Source organism: Serinus canaria, chromosome 28 (assembly GCF_022539315.1).
Source record: "Serinus canaria isolate serCan28SL12 chromosome 28, serCan2020, whole genome shotgun sequence".
NCBI lineage: Eukaryota > Metazoa > Chordata > Aves > Passeriformes > Fringillidae > Serinus > Serinus canaria.
In genome coordinates, this window is record NC_066341.1 from 803,689 (window position 1) to 819,710 (window position 16,022).

Here is a 16,022-nt window from a genome sequence, read left to right on the forward strand (position 1 = left end):
CCAAAAAAGGCAAAGCTACAGGAAAAGGCACTCCTGACAGCACCGAGCCAGAATTCCTTTGGTGGCTTTCCATAAATATGGGAGGGTGGATGGAGACAGTGCAGAACGCTGGCCAGGAACCAGCACCCAGGAGCTGGAGCACCTGGGCCTGGGGATGAGGCAGTTCCTGGGAATGAGCACCTTTATCCTGGGAATCAGCACCTCTATCCTGGGAATCAGCACCTTTTATCCCGGGAATGAGCATATTTATCACGGGAATCAGCACCTTTTATCCCGGGAATGAGCACCTTAATGACGGGAATCAGCACCATTTAGCACTTTTTATCCTGGGAACGAGCACCTTTATCCCAGGAATTAATCAGCAGGGTTGGTGGAGAACTGCAAAGGATTCCTGCAAACCCAGGGAATGGCCCTGCAGGGATCAGCTGGGAGAGGCAGGAGGAGGGACTGCAGGCAGAGCAGAGCATCCCAGAGCTGCTGATCCCACAGGGACATTGCCATGGCTGATCCCACAGGGACATCCCCATGGCTGTCCCAGGGATGCTGATCCCACAGGGATATTTCCCATGGCTGATCCCACAGGGACATCCCCTGGCTTCCCAGACTGGCTGATCCCACAGGGATTCCCTGGCTGTCCCACAAGGACATTTCTTATGGCTGCCCCAGCAGGTGCTGATCCCACAGGGACATTCCCCATGGCTGTTCCTGTGGTGGCTGATCCCACAGGGATATTTCCTATGGCTGATCCCACAGGGACATTCCCCACGGCTGTCCCAGCAGATGCTGATCCCACAGGGACATTTCTTATGGCTGCCCCAGCGGTGGCTGATCCCACAGGGACATTCCCATGGCTGATCCCACAGGGACATTCCCCGTGGCTATCCCAGCAGGTGCTGATCCCACAGGGACATTCCCATGGCTGATCCCAGGGATGCTGATCCCACAAGGACATTCCCATGGCTATCCCAGAGGTGCTGATCCCACAGGGACATTCCCATGGCTGATCCCAGGGATGCTGATCCCACAAGGACATTCCCATGGCTATCCCAGAGGTGCTGATCCCACAGGGACATTCCCACGGCTGATCCCACAGGGACATTCCCACGGCTGATCCCAGAGGTGCTGATCCCACAAGGACATCCCCACGGCTGATCCCACAGGGACATTCCCACGGCTGATCCCACAGGGACATCCCCACGGCTGTCCCAGCAGGACATCCCCACGGCAGTCCCAGCGGTGGCGGCGGTGGCAGTGGCAGGAGAGGATCCCGTTGTTCCCGGGGCGGGTGGCGAGGGGCAGGGGCTGCGCTGTGGGGTGGGACTGGGGGGGTCTCTGGTGGCTTTAGTAGAGCTGGAGCTGCAGCTTCATCCTCAGCGCCTGGCCCAGCTCGCCCGCCAAGTAGTCGAGGTGGTTGTCGGCCTCGAGTTTGTGCAGTTCCCGCCGGCGGGGCAGGGCCACGCTGACGATCTCCAGCAGGTAGGTGCCCGGCAGGATTTTCTTGCGGCCCAGGTGCAGGAAGCTGAGCCCCTCCCTGTGGTGGATGCGGAACAGCCCCTCCTCGTTGCCCTGGGCGATGGCGTAGCGCACGCGGTTCTCCAGCGGCTCCAGCGCCGGCAGCAGCTCCAGGATGTGCTCCTTGTGCGCCAGCTCCGACAGGTTCAGCGCCATGGACAGCGGCGCCTCCACGTCCATGCTGGCCAGGTTCACAGAGTGCTCCTGCAGGGACAGGGGTCAGGGGGATTAACCCACCAACAGCACAGGCTTGTGTCCAAAAGGGAGCAGAGGAGTCCTGCTGGCTATATTCCAATAAAGGGAGAACCCTAACCCCTAACCCCTAACCCCTAACCCTAACCTGAACCCTAACCCTAACCCTAACACTCCATGTCCATGCTGGCCAGGTTCACGGCGTGCTCGTGAAGGAAAAGGGGTCAGGGGGATTAACCCACCAACAGCACAGGCTTGTGTCCAAAAGGGAGGCAGAGGAGTCCTGTGGACTTTATTCCAGTAAAGGGAGAACCCTAACCCCTAACCCCTAACCCTAACCCTAACCCACCAAGAGTAGAAGATGGTGCCCAAAAAGGAGGCAGAGGAGTCCTGTTGACTTTATTCCAATAAAGGGAGAACCCTAACCATAACCTTAACTCCTAAACCTAAACCCTAACCCTAAACCCTAACCCTAACCCCAACCCCAACCCCAACCCTAACCCGAACCCGAACACAAACCCACCAAGAGTGGAGATTTGTGTCCAAAAGTGAGGCAGAGGAGCCCTGTAGACTTTATCCCAATAAAGGAAGAACCCTAACACCAACCCTAACCCTAAAACTAACCCTAACCCTAAACTTTAACCCTAAAACTAACCCTAACCCTAAACCATAAACAATAACCCCTAAAACTAACCCTAACCCTAACCCTAAACCGTAACCCTAAAACTAACCCTAACCCTGACCCTAACCCTAAGCCCTAACTCCTAACCCTAAACCCTAACCCCTAACCCTAAAACTAACCCTGACCCTGACCCTAACCCTGACCCTAACCCTAAGCCCAGGCTCCTGCTCCTGACGGGATCCAGCTCCTGCCTCGCTCCAGCCCCTCCAGGCTGCCCTGCCTCCCTCACCTGGTGCCTCTCGGTGCCGTTGACGCTGCGCCGCTGCCGGCCCCTCTTGGGGTACCCGTTGATCTTGCACTCGTAGCAGGTCTCAGGGGACAGCAGGTTGTCCTCATCCTCCTCCTGGGGCGCAGGCAGGTAGGGACCCTTCCCGAATCCCAAGCCAGAAATGCAGTGGCTGGTGGCAGAAGAGCAGAGGGAATCCATGAATCCCACGGAAACCTCAGCACTCCCGGGTTCTCCGGGTGGGAAACACCCAGAGGTCACACGTGGGTGTGGCAGAGGACGTGCCCGAGAGAGACCACACCGAGGTGGTTTCATTAATTAACGGATTAATTAGTGCACTGGGTGTATGCTCAGAGCACCTGCTGGCAGCCCTGGGATCGGGCACACGGGGCAGGAGAGGTGAGATGTGAGCAATGGGAGCCTCCTCCAGCCAGCTCTCACCAGCTCTTGGAGCTCTATTTCTCACCCAAGGTAGCTCAGCTACCTTTGGAGGCATAAAATCAGCAGGATGGCTTCTGTGGCAGGGCTGGAAACAAAAAGGTTTAACAAAAGGCAAAATAACAAACTCCTTACAGAGAAAAACCGAGCCAGGTGCAAGAGGCCCCCCTGCCCCTGCTAAAACACCTCTCAAAAGTGATTGGGATTTTTCTTTTTCTCTTTTTTTTCCTAGTAGATTGCCCAGGTGGGACTTTCTGGCTCCTGTCCAATTAGCTATCCTTAAGGTCGAGGTGATGCCCCCAAGGCCTATGAGGTGCAAAGGGCCCCCCCTTTTTGCACCTAATCGAGGAAACTTCTGGGATTCTTTCCTTTTTAAGAGGACAAAGGAGAGTTTTGTATAGTTTAGTCACTCAACAGGGGGCACACTGAGGCTCTGGGGACAGCGAGGAGAAGCTCAGGGCTCCTTATCCCACATCCCCCAGCAGTTCCCAGCTGGAAAAGCCCCTCGGGGCACTCCTTACCCCTGTCCCGCTCGGAAGTAGCCGCCGGGGCAGCCGCACAGGTACCCCCCGTCCGTGTTGGAGCAGCCGTAGCTGCAGGGGCTGCCCCCGGCCGAGCACTCGTCCACGTCCTGGCAGCCCCCGAAGGCCTGGTCGAAGTCGAAGCCCGAGGGACAAACGCACTTGAAGCTGCCCAGGGTGTTGTAGCAGGAGGCAGAGCCACAGGCAGAGGGGCTGGAGCACTCGTTCTCATCTGCACGGAGCCGGGGAGGGTGGAACGGGGCAGTCAGGGAAGCAGCGAGCCATGGGATGTCCCCCAGGGCTACAGGGTACACCCCATGGGTACAGGGTACACCCCATGGGTACAGGGTACAGCCCATGGGTACAGGGTACACCCCACAGGTACAGGGTACAGGGTACAGCCCATGGGTACAGGGTACAGCCCATGGGTACAGGGTACAGCCCATGGGTACAGCCCAAGGGTACAGGGTACACCCCATAGGGTACAGGGTACAGCCCATGGGTACAGGGTACAGCCCATGGGTACAGGGTACACCCCATGGGTACAGGGTACAGCCCATGTGTACAGGGTACAGCCCATGGGTACAGGGTACAGCCCATGGGTACAGGGTACAGCCCATGGGTACAGGGTACACCCCATGGGTACAACCCATGGGTACAGGGTACAGCCCATGGGTACAGGGTACAGCCCATGGGTACAGCCCAAGGGTACAGGGTACACCCCAGAGGTACGGGATACCTCCCCCAGGTATGGTACGCCCCCCCAGGTATGGCACACCCCCCCAGGCAGGCAGGGCACGCCCCCCCAGGTATGGCACACCTCCCCCAGTATGGCACACCTCCCCCAGGTATGGCACGCCCCCCCAGGTATGGCACACCTCCCCCAGGTATGGCACGCCCCCCCAGGTATGGCACACCTCCAGGCGTGTCCCACTCACCCACGCACTGGTTCCACTGGTAGTGCTGCACGTAGCCCTGGGGGCAGCCGCAGCGGTAGCCCCCCAGCACGTTCTGGCAGCCGTGCTGGCACCGGTGGTTGCCGTCACACTCGTCCACATCTGCACCCAAGGGACACACAGGCAGCTCAGACACTGACCCCAGCCCTGCTGGGATGGTCCCTGACCCCAGCTGAGCCCTGGGCTGACCCCAGCCCTGCAGGGATGGTCCCTGACCCCAGCTGAGCTCTGGGCTGTCCCCAGCCCTGCAGGGATGGTCCCTGCTCCCAGCTGAGCCCTGGGCTGTCCCCAGCCCTGCTGGGATGGTCCCTGGGCTGTCCCCAGCCCTGCTCTGCCTCAGGCTCAGATCTCTCCTGCTGGAATATGGCACCATTCCCTTCCCCAAGATCATCCAGTCCAACCCCCAGCCCTGCCCAGACCCCCCAACAACCCCACCCCGTCCCTGAGGGCACTGCCCAAACACTCCTGAAGTTCCCATCTGGACAGGGACTCCTCAGAGAAGCTCAGAATTCCTGCCATGGGAGCTCCCTGGAGGCTCAGCCCCACCTTCACAGTTGACTCCGGAGCTGTCCAGGGAAAATCCCTTCTGGCACTCGCAGTTGTAGCTGCCCGGGGTGTTCAGGCACTGCCCCTTGGCTCCACACAGGGAGGGCTGAGCCGTGCACTCGTTGTTGTCTGCAAAACACCACCAGGGGGGCTTTGTGGCCACCTGGGAATGCACACCTGGAAATCCACCTGGGAATCCACCTGGAAATCCACCCCTGGCCACCTGGGAATCCACCTGGGAATCCACCTGGAAATCCACCCCTGGCCACCTGGGAATCCACCTGGGAATCCACCCCTGGCCACCTGGGAATCCACCTGGAAATCCATCCCTGACCACCTGGAAATCCACCTGGAAATCCACCTGGAATCCAGCCCTGGCCACCTGGAAATCCACCCCTGGCCACCTGGAAATCCACCTGGGAATCCACCTGGAAATCCACCCTGACCACCTGGAAATCCACCTGGGAATCCACCTGGAAATCCAGCCCTGGCCACCTGGAAATCCACCTGGGAATCCAGCCCTGGCCACCTGGAAATCTACCTGGAAATCCAGCCCTGGCCACCTGGGAATCCACCTGGAAATCCATCCCTGGCCACCTGGGAATCCACCTGGGAATCCACCCCTGGCCACCTGGGAATCCACCTGGAAATCCACCCCTGGCCACCTGGGAATCCACCTGGAAATCCATCCCTGACCACCTGGAAATCCACCTGGGAATCCACCTGGGAATCCAGCCCTGGCCACCTGGAAATCTACCTGGAAATCCAGCCCTGGCCACCTAGGGATCCACCTGGAAATCCAGCCCTGGCCACCTGGGAATCCACCTGGGAATCCAGCCCTGGCCACCTGGGAATCCACCTGGAAATCCACCCTGACCACCTGGGAATCCACCTGGGAATCCACCTGGAAACCCACCTGGAAACCCACCTGGAAACCCACCCCTGGCCACCTCAAAGTCCACCCCCGGCCCTGTGGCCACCTCAGAGGCTGGGGCAGAGCCCAGGCTGAGCAGCAGAGGGACAATGCAGCCCCTGCCAGGGTGACAGCAGAGGGACAGGGGTCAGTGTGGGGGTCTGGGGGCCGGGAAGGCTCAGCTGGGAATGGGCTGGGAATGGGCAGGGCATTCCAGGAATTGTGCTCTCACCAATGCAGGACGAGTGGTGCTGCGTGAAGCCGGGGGGGCACTTGCAGTTGAAGCCCCCGATGACGTTGACACAGAGGAACTGGCAGTTGTGCTGCTTGGTGGAGCACTCGTCCAGGTCTGCAGGGACAAGGAGCAGGTCTCACTTTGTCCCCCTGGGGCTGTGACACCTCAGGGTCCCTGTGGGGGACAGCAGCAGCCCCAGGAACAACCCTGAAGTTCTCCCAGGGGAAGGACAAACCTGTCCCCACCTCACACCCGTTATTTTCCTTGGTTTTCCCAATTATTTCCCCCAGTTTTTCCCCTTGTTTTCTTCCAATTTCCCCCATTATTTTTCCTGTTTCTCCCCTATTTTTTCCCCATTATTTCCCAAAATTTTCCCAATTATTTTCCCCCCATTTTCCCCAATTATTTCCCCCATTTTCCCCAATTCTTTTTCCCCATTTTCCCCATTATTTTCCTCATTTTACCCAATTATTTTCCCCATTTTCCCCAATTATTTTTCCCCACTTTCCCCAATTATTTTCCCCCCTTTCCCCAGTTATTTTCCCGCATTTTCCCCAATTATTTTCCTCATTTCCCCAGTATTTTCCCATTTTCCCCAGTTATTTTCCCCACTTCCCCAATAATTTTCCTCATTTTCCCCTTATTTTCCTCATTTACCCAATTATTTCCCATTTTCCCCAATTATTTTTCCCCACTTTCCCCAATTATTTTCCCCATTTCCCAGTTTTCCCCCCATTTTCCCAATTATTTTCCCCCCTTTCCCCAGTTATTTTCCCGCATTTTCCCCAATTATTTTCCCCAGTTATTTTCCCCCATTTTTCCCAATTATTTTCCCCCCTTTCCCCCAGTTATTTTCCCCCCTTTTCCCCAGTTATTTTCCCCCATTTTCCCCTATTATTTTCCCGCATTATCCCCAATTATTTTCCCCTGTTTTCCCCATTACTTTTCCAGAATTTTCCTGATTAATTTCCCCCAGTTTACCCCATTATTTTCCCACCCCACACAGACACATCTGCAAGGTGCAGGGATGTTCCCCTGCCTCTCCTGCAGCTCACAAACCCCAGGTTCCCCCAGATCCTCGGGCCAGGCTCCTCACTCCGGGGGGGTGGGCACAGCCCCAGCCTGGCTGGTGACAATGCCACGTGCAGGGGACATCCCTCTGAGCCCACTGGAGCTCAGGCTGTGCTGTGCACTCTCCAGGACAGGGCCAGGAGCATTTTTTTCCCTGATGAGGCACACGGGGAGCGTGGAAGGGACAAACCCTCATGGTGGCACCTTCCCCCAGATCTTCCTGCTGACATTTTCCCCGTCTGGCTGCCCTGTCCCCTGGCCCCCAGCCCTCTGCTCCTGCACCTTTGCAGATCTTGCCATCCTCCTGCAGGACGTAGCCCCGGGGGCAGGAGCACTGGTAGCTGCCCTCGGTGTTCTTGCAGATGAAGTTGCAGGGCTTCGGGGACTGGTTACACTCGTCCAGATCTGCGCTCCAGGGACAAAACAGGTCAGGTTGTGCTGCTGGGCAGGGTCCCCTCCAGCCCTCCCAGCCCCCTCAGGGGCTCCTGAGCACCAGGTGATGCCAGGGTTTGTGCTCAGGGCTGAGATATCCCCACGGATTGGGGCATTCCTGGACAAACACCCCGTTTCCACTCTCCAGGAAGCAGCTGAGCAGAGCCAGGGCCTTTGGGGGAGCAGCTCAGCCCCAGCCAGCACAACAAATCTGGGACAAACCCCGCCGAGAGCACCCTGTGTCACTGACATGGTTTAGGAAAAATCTTTTACTTAGGAATTTTTTTCTGCTGAGAGCTGAGAGGCCTCAGGAACAAACTGTAAAAAATTCTTATCTGTTGCTGTGGAATGCGATGGGAAGGTCTGTGATTGGCCTCGTCAAACTGTTTTTAATTGAGAGCCCATCACAGAACACTTGTCCGGCCCGTCTCGGGCTGAGAAAACTTTGTTTAGAGATTCTTATTCTATTTTTAGCTTAGCTTTGGTAGTGAAATCTTTCTCTCTATTCTTTTAGTATAGTGTTTATATCTTATATATCACATAATAATAAATTAAGCTTTTTGATACACGGAGTCAATTTTGTCGTTTCTTCTCTCATCTTGGAACTCTGGAAAACGAAGCAACAACCGTGACTCCAGATGTTCATGCCAACATCTGGATCCCAGCAGGGCGCTCAGCCCGCTGGAACCAGCTGTGCTGCCTGGGAGGGAGGCTGGCAGCTGCCAGATTTCAGCTCAGATGCCAATCCCTGCCAGCCCCTGGGCTCGGGGAGGGCAAAGCTCATCCTGAAGGAGTCAAAGGAGGCGGGCAGGGCGGAGCAGCCCCGGGGAGCCGAGGGGAGGGCGGCTCCCGAGGGGAGGGCGGCTCCCAGGACCCGGCTAAATTATCATTTCTCAGGGCTCACCCTGGCAGGCGGTGCCCGTGATGTCCGGGGTGTAGCCCAGGCGGCAGTGGCAGCGGAAGGAGCCGATGCTGTTGATGCACTGCCCGTTCCTGCACAGGTTGGGCAGCACCTTGCACTCGTCGATGTCTGTGGAGGGAGATGGGGCAGGAGGAGCTGTCAGTGCCAGGGCAGCTCAGTGCCCACCCACGGAAAGCTCCTCTGGTGGTGGTTATCAGGGAATTCACACTGCACAAACACCTCGGGGTTGTTCGGGCACAGCTCCCAGCGGCCAATAAACATCCCCCTGCTAAACTGGGAGCTGGGAAGATAAACTGGATTTCTGGCTGAGCTGTCACCAAGCAGAAATCTCCTGCTCATTCCCTGGAGGTGTGTGGGGCTTGTCCCCAGGGCAGGGATGGAGGCTGAGTGAAGGACGCTCTAATTTATCTTTATTTCCAAGCTAAGTTACATTTGGCTCCTGATCAATCTTATTTCTTTTGCCAGCTTTCACACCTCAATATCTGCACATTTATGTTCTGCTCTGATCTACCAGCAGTCCTTCTCGTTTTGCACTGTGTAATAAGTAATTGTGATTAAGATCTCAAGTAATTGTGATTAAGATCTTTTATCTCCTTTGTTAATAAATAACTCGTGCTAGAATAGACCTGATCTGCCATCCTCAAACCTCAAAGGACAGAGGGATTCCTTAAAATTAAACCAAAAATCCAGTGCTAAGGCAGGGCTGGTCTGAGGCTGCCCCTCACCCCATGCCAGGCTGGATTCTCCCAGAGAGCCAGGGACCCCTGCAGAGGCTCCCTGTCTGCTCTGGGGGGATCACCCCTGGGCCCAGCCCTGCCCTGTCACTGTCACACTCTCTGGAAAAATCCCCTCGCCCAGGATTCTTCTCCTGGGAAGCTGAGAGGCCTGAGAGAAAAAGGAAAACAATCATTATCTGGTGGTTTATCCTGAGTTCTGCTGCTTTGGAATGTGGTTGGAGATTGTTTATCCAACAGGTGAATTGCTTTGATTTAATGACCAGTCACGGTCAGGTTGTGTCAGGACTCTGGAAGGAGTCAAGAGTTTTCATTCTCATTCTTTGCAGCCCTCTGTCTGTATCCTTTCTCCAGTCTTTAGTACAGTTTTAGTATAATAATGTAATGTAATATAATGTAATTATAATATAATATAATGTAATGTAATGTAATGTTACCATGTAATGTAATGTAATAATAGAATAGAATAGAATAGAATATAAATATTGCAATAAAATGCAATATAATATTGCAATAAAATTCAATATAATATTGCAATAAAATGCAATATAATATTGCAATAAAATGCAATATAATGCTAAATTAGCCTTCTAAGAACACAGAGTCAGATTCATCATTTCCCCTTCCTCCTGGGGACCCAGCAAACACCACAGTGCCCCACTGACCTCTGCCATCTGTGGAGTAGCCAGGGCCATGGGGACACATCTTCTTGTAGTGGGCAGTGCCAGGCAGGGGGCAGAGCTCGCACTGGGGGCCCCAGCTGCGCCCGCTGTTGCAGCAGCACTCGGACTTGGTGACCAGGTTGCGGTTGGTGGAGGACATCTGGCACATGGTCTGCAGCACCTCCGTGAAGCAGAAGCCCTGGCGGGTGTCTGGGCACAAATCCAGGCTCTGAGGCAGTGCCAGCACCAGGGGGAATGGAGCAGGCGGTGCCAGGGAGGGTGGGGGGGTTTGGATAAAGGGGATGCTCCAACAACTTTCCTGCTCAGGAGCAGAGAATCCCAGAGAGGTTTGGGTTGGAGGGACCATAAACCCACCCAGTGCCACCCCTGCCATGGGCAGGGACACCTCCCACTGTCCCACATGCCCCAAGCCCCATCCAAGGTGGCCTTGAACAGATCCAGAGGCAGCCAGAGCTGCTCTGGGCACTCAGTGCCAGGGAACAATTCCTGCCCAGTATCCCACCTGCCAGCAGGAAGCCATGCCCGTGTCCCTGTCCCCAGTCCCTCCCCGCTGTCCGAGCCCCTCAGAGCCCCCCAGGGCTGCCTGGGCAGGGCCATTACCGATGCACTCGGTGCCCGAGGCGCTGACTTCAAAGCCCTCGTTGCAGTCGCAGCGGTAACTGCCGGCCGTGTTCACGCAGCGCCCGTTGGGGCAGATCCCGGGCTTGCTGCGGCACTCGTTCTCGTCTGCAGGGAGGGACCACACACACACACACAGAGCCCTGCTGAGGCCAGGCACAAACCTGCCCAGCTCCCCGTGGAGCGTCCTCAAACCTGCCCAGCTCCCCATGGAGTGACCTCAAACCTGCCCAGCTCCCTGCTCTCCATGGAGCATCCTCAAACCTGCCCAGCTCCCTGCTCTCCGTGGAGTGACCTCAAACCTGCCCAGCTCCCCATGGAGCGTCCTCAAACCTGCCCAGCTCCCTGCTCTCCGCTCTCCCTGCTCCCCATGGAGCATCCTCAAACCTGCCCAGCTCCCCATGGAGCATCCTCAAACCTGCCCAGCTCCCCACTCTCCCTGCTCCCCATGGAGCATCCTCAAACTTCCCCAGCTCCCCACTCCCCGTGGAGTGACCTCAAACCTGCCCAGCTCCCTGCTCTCCGTGGAGCATCCTCAAACCTGCCTAGCTCCCCACTCCCCGTGGAGCGTCCTCACTGAGCCCCTGAGGGTCCCTTTCGTGTCTTTGGGCAGCTGGGAGGAACCTCCACGTGCCCTGGGGAAGACATCCACCTCCACCTGCCCTGGGTAAAACATCCACCTCCACCTGTCCCTGGGAAAACATCCACCTCCAGCTGCCCCTGGGAAAACATCCACCTCCACCTGCCCAGGGAAAACATCCACCTCCACCTGTCCCAGGGAAAACATCCACCTCCACCTGTCCCCAGGGAAAACATCCATCCATCCCAGAGCTCTCCCAGAGCAGGGTGGTCAGAACTCAGCTTCCCTGGCTTGCCCATGCTCCAGCTGCTGCTGGGATTGGATTGGATTGGGTTGGATTGGATTGGATTGGATTGGATTGGATTGGATTGGATTGGATTGGATTGGTTTGGGTTGGGTTGGGTTGGGTTTGGTGGTTGGGTTGGATTGGATGGTTGGGTTGGTTGGTGGATTGGATTGGATTGGATTGGATTGGTGGGTTGGGTTGGGTTGTGGGTTGGTTGGTTGGGTTGGGTTGGATGTTGGCTGGTTGGGTGGGTTGGTTGGGTGGTGGGTTGGGTTGGGTTGGATTGATGGATTGGATTGGTGGATTGGATTGATTGGATTGTTGGCTGGATGGATTGGATTGGATTGGGTTGAGTTGGATTGGACTGGGTGGGTTGGATGGGTGGTGGGTGGTGGGTTGGGTTGGATGGGTTGGTGGGTGGTGGATTGGATGGATTGGATTGGATTGGATTGGTGGATTGGATTGGATTGGATTGGATTGGACTGGGTTGGATTGGGTTGGGTTGGGTTGGGTTGGATTGGATTGGATTGGATTGGGTTGGGTTGGATTGGATTGGGAAAGCCCAGGGAGAAGCCCAAGGATGTAAAACAGAGAAGGATGTAAAATAAAGGAAAGAAGGATGTAAAGCGAAGAAGGATGTAAACCAGAGGTCTGTGGATGATCCTTCCGAGAGGAAGATCCCTGTCTGTGCCCCAGGAATGCCCCAGGAATGCCCCTGGTACCTGTGCAGCCCTCGCCATCGGGCCTGCGCTGCATCCCAGGAGGGCAGATGCACATGAAGGTGCCGATGAGGTTCTTGCAGAGCATCCCCCGGGACTCACAGTCGTGCAGCCCCTCTGCACACTCATCCAGATCTGCAAGGAGACCCATCAGAGCCCCTGCCAGCCCTGCCAGCCCTGCCAGCCCAGCTCTGCCCCATCCATCCCTGCAGCCTCGGGCCAGGCTGCCTGGCACATGGGTTAAAAAACATCATGGAACGAGTTGGGACTTTGAAACTCATCCAGGGCCACCCCTGCCATGGCAGGGACACCTTCCACTGTCCCAGGCTGCTCCAAGCCTTGGACACTTCCAGAAATCCAGGGCAGCCCCAGATTCTCTGGAAAACCTCCCCACCCTCCCAGGGAAGAATTCCTTCCTACCAGGACACCGAGGTGATGGGAAAAGCCAGCTCAGAATTCCCACCTCCCCTGTGCACAGCTGGCCAAGAGCAGGGGCTGGGGGCAGTTTGGGGGCTGCAGAAGGGGTTTTACCTCTGCACATCCTCCTGTCCTCCCGCAGGGCGTACCCAGAGGGGCAGGTGCACTCGTAGGAGCCAAAGGTGTTGATGCAGCGGAAGGCGCAGAGCAGGGGGTTCAGGGAGCACTCGTTGATGTCTGCAGGAGTGGACAGGACTCACCTGGATGCCCTCAGCAGGGCCAGGAGCTCCCCAGGGCACACCCACCCTCCCTGGGCATCCATCCCACCAGAGCTGTGTTCCACCAAAGCCTCCTGCTGTGCCCTGCCCATGCAGAGGGACAGAGCCCTGGTGTGCCAGCAGGGAGGGAGGCAGCTCCTCTGCTCATCCAGGGCTCCAGGGCTCCTCCTGGGCTCCAGAGGGAGCTGAAGGAGCCCAGTGTGGAGAGGAGCCTCACCGAGCTTCCCCACACCATCCATGGGGGGCTGGCCCAGGCAGGGAGCTGGGGGTCCCACAGAGCCCAGAGTGGTGGGAATGAGGGGCTGGCCCAGGCAGGGAGCTGGGGGTCCCACAGAGCCCAGAGTGGTGGGAATGAGGGGCTGGCCAGGCAGGGAGCAGGGGGTCCCACAGAGCCCAGAGTGGTGGGAATGAGGGGCTGGCCCCCTGGTCATTACCTTCACAGGTCATCATGGGCCCTGGCTCAAAGCCCTCGTCGCAGGCGCACTCGAATCCTCCCACCACGTTGGTGCAGGTGCCATTCCCACAGGGATTGCCAATGGAGCACTCGTCCGTGTCTGGGGAGCACAGAACGTGAAGAGGAGGAGGAGGAGGAGGAGGAGGATGGGGAAGGGCTGGGCTGGGCTCTTGCAGGCAGAGCACTCCAAGTGTCCCAGCAGAGCTGGGACGGAAGGGGTGGGGGAGCAGCGATTCCCTCCCTGCACACACGGATCCATTCCCTCTGGAGTGAGGGGGATGGAGCAGGAGGGAGCAGAGCACCCCCCCAGACCCCCCAGACCCCCCCAGAGCCTCACCCACGCAGTTGACCCCGGTGTAGTCCAGGTTGTAGCCAAAGGGGCACTCGCAGCGGAAGGAGCCGTCGGTGTTGATGCAGGCGCCGTTGATGCACACCCCCAGGTTCTCCGAGCACTCGTTCACATCTGGAAATGGAAAATGCCCCTTCACAAACGGCCACCAACAGCCCTGTCCCCTCAGCACTGCCAGGGGATGCTCAGGTGGTCCCTTGGCACAGCTGAGGGTGCCCAGTCTGGAGGGTTTGGGGGTGCCCAGTCCCGTGTGCCCCCAGGATCCCACCCTGCTCTGCAGCACCCCCCAGCCCAGACTTCTGCTCGTCCCTCCCCACAGCCTCACCTTCCCGGGTGTCACCCGGGCCTGGGATGGCCCCGTGGCCATAGGGACACAGCTCCTGGAAGGCGACTGGAAGAGAAAGAAAAAGTGGGAATGAAAAGAGAAGGAAAGTGGGGTGTGCTGAAGGGATTGAAGGCTTCTGGAAGTAGAGTGGGGACGCAGCCACCACTGCTCCCATGGGGACACAGCCACTACTCCCATGGGGACACACCCATCTCTCCAGGGGGACACACCCATGTTTCCATGGGGACACACCCACTGCTCCCATGGGGACACACCCATCCCTCTCCCTGGGGACACATTCCCATGGGGATACACCCACCACTCCCATGGGGATACACCCGCCACCCCCATGGGGACCCTCCCACCTCTCCCCTGGGCACACCCCTGGCCCTGTGCCCTCCCTACCGTTGCCCTCCTGCGGGCACAGCTCGCAGGGGTCTCCCCACCCCTCCCCGGGCATTTTGCTGCAGCAGCACCGAGCCTTGGTGGTGTTGAAGGCCTTGGGCACCGAGCACTTCCCGTTGTCGAAGCGAGTGAAGCAGAAGCTCTGGCGAGTGTCTGGGGGAGGATGGGGACGTGCCAAGGTCAGGGAGATTCCCAGGAATCGGGGAGGAATCCCAGGAATCCCAGGGATCGGGCACTGACCGAAGCAGCGGCGGCCGTTGTCGGACAGCACGAATCCCGGGGGACACACGCACTGGAAGCTGCCAGGGGTGTTGGTGCAGGTCCCAAAGAGGCAGATGTTGGGCTCCTCCTCGCACTCGTTGATGTCTGGGAGCAGCAGGGACACAGCCAGGGTGTGTTAGAGCAGGTGAGGGGCGTGGGCACCACCCCTGCCCCACCCCAGAGCCCTCCTGCAGGGAGAGCAGGGCACAGCAGCACCCCGGAGCCTCCCGTGGGGCTGGGCTTGCCCTGCTCCCCGCAGGGATTTGGGGGTGCTGACCCCCCTGGGGCACCCTGGCCCCCTCGGGAAGGACAGGTTGGGGTGTGCAGGGGCTGTGATGGGGGCACGGGGCCGGCCTTACCGATGCAGTTGTCGTTCTGCACCTCGTAGCCAGGGGGGCAGATGCAGCGGAAGGAGCCCTCCAGGTTCTGGCAGGTGCCCGGGGAGCAGGTCCCGGGCAGGCTCACGCACTCGTTGATGTCTGGAGAGGGGAAAACAGCCAGGGGTGGGGTCTGGGCTCTGCTCTGAGCACCTGGGGCTGCACCAGGCCCTGCTTTGCCCCAGAAGTGACAGGGAATGGGGGAAATATTCCCAGGATGGTTCCCAGGGCATCCCTGGTAGGACTTTAGGGCATGGACAGGACATTTCTCCCACTCCTGCAGGTCCCAGCTCACGGAAGGACAGGTCTGGAGGGAGCTGGAGGCAGAGAGGGGCCAGTCCAGCTCTCCATGGGCATCTCAATGAGCAAGCTTTGCTTCCAGGGGACTTGGGGGTGCTTCTGGACAATGCCACTGCTGGGACCAGCTTGGGGACTGCACCAGCCACGCCAGAGGACCCTGGACGTGGAGTGGACCCTGGAGTGGACACTGACCCACGCAGTTCTTGCCGTCGGGGGTGCGGTCGTAGCCCTCCTGGCAGAGGCACTGGAAGGAGCCCACGCTGTTGATGCACTGCCCGTTCCTGCACACCTGCCCCACCAGCGACGAGCACTCGTCCACGTCTGCAGAGCCACAGCAAGAGTCACCCAGGTGTCACCCTGGTGGCGCTCACAGCCGGCAGGGCTGGCCCCAGGGGTGTCCCCAGGGCTCGGGGACGCACCCATGCAGTCGTTGTTGTGGGTGAGCTCGAAGCCAGGGAAGCACAGGCAGTTGTAGGAGCCCACGGTGTTCTTGCAGGTCCCGTTGCCGCAGGGCTGCCGGTCACACTCGTCGATGTCTGCGGGGACAGGGGCACACCTGAGAGGCCAGGCAGGGCACAGGGACAGCCTGG

General features: G+C 58.2%; 1 protein-coding gene and 2 long non-coding RNA genes across 8 annotated transcripts in view; all 3 read right to left on the reverse strand.

The window, feature by feature from the left end:
* Positions 1 to 1,314: 1,314 nt before the first annotated feature.
* The window catches only part of FBN3 (fibrillin 3), a 34,036-nt gene continuing 19,328 nt past the window's right edge, over positions 1,315 to 16,022 (reverse strand). For 2 of the 5 annotated variants that reach the window (XM_050985982.1, XM_050985980.1), the window contains 20 exons: positions 15,852 to 15,968; positions 15,625 to 15,753; positions 15,115 to 15,234; positions 14,735 to 14,860; positions 14,495 to 14,647; positions 14,090 to 14,155; positions 13,753 to 13,878; positions 13,396 to 13,515; positions 12,798 to 12,920; positions 12,270 to 12,401; positions 10,664 to 10,789; positions 10,046 to 10,252; positions 8,629 to 8,754; positions 7,575 to 7,697; positions 6,219 to 6,335; positions 5,074 to 5,202; positions 4,510 to 4,629; positions 3,572 to 3,803; positions 2,616 to 2,784; positions 1,315 to 1,716 (listed from right to left, as the gene is read on the reverse strand). In XM_050985982.1, the coding sequence (XP_050841939.1) occupies positions 1,342 to 1,716; positions 2,616 to 2,784; positions 3,572 to 3,803; positions 4,510 to 4,629; positions 5,074 to 5,202; positions 6,219 to 6,335; positions 7,575 to 7,697; positions 8,629 to 8,754; positions 10,046 to 10,252; positions 10,664 to 10,789; positions 12,270 to 12,401; positions 12,798 to 12,920; positions 13,396 to 13,515; positions 13,753 to 13,878; positions 14,090 to 14,155; positions 14,495 to 14,647; positions 14,735 to 14,860; positions 15,115 to 15,234; positions 15,625 to 15,753; positions 15,852 to 15,968 (2,936 nt within the window). In that variant the 3' untranslated portion in view covers positions 1,315 to 1,341. The remainder of the gene's footprint in view (positions 1,717 to 2,615; positions 2,785 to 3,571; positions 3,804 to 4,509; positions 4,630 to 5,073; positions 5,203 to 6,218; positions 6,336 to 7,574; positions 7,698 to 8,628; positions 8,755 to 10,045; positions 10,253 to 10,663; positions 10,790 to 12,269; positions 12,402 to 12,797; positions 12,921 to 13,395; positions 13,516 to 13,752; positions 13,879 to 14,089; positions 14,156 to 14,494; positions 14,648 to 14,734; positions 14,861 to 15,114; positions 15,235 to 15,624; positions 15,754 to 15,851; positions 15,969 to 16,022) is intronic. The other 3 variants (XM_050985981.1, XM_050985984.1, XM_050985985.1) reach the window with 3 other exon arrangements.
* Positions 5,212 to 5,602, reverse strand: LOC127060917 (uncharacterized). The gene is made up of 3 exons (XR_007780272.1): positions 5,581 to 5,602; positions 5,478 to 5,546; positions 5,212 to 5,410 (listed from the first exon to the last, which is right to left on the reverse strand). It is a non-coding gene; the product is annotated as an uncharacterized LOC127060917 (long non-coding RNA).
* Positions 10,802 to 11,663, reverse strand: LOC127060915 (uncharacterized). 2 transcript variants are annotated; one of them, XR_007780269.1, is made up of 3 exons: positions 11,445 to 11,663; positions 11,178 to 11,333; positions 10,802 to 10,900 (listed from the first exon to the last, which is right to left on the reverse strand). It is a non-coding gene; the product is annotated as an uncharacterized LOC127060915 (long non-coding RNA). The 2 variants fall into 2 exon arrangements; XR_007780270.1 differs by having other exon boundaries at positions 11,178 to 11,389.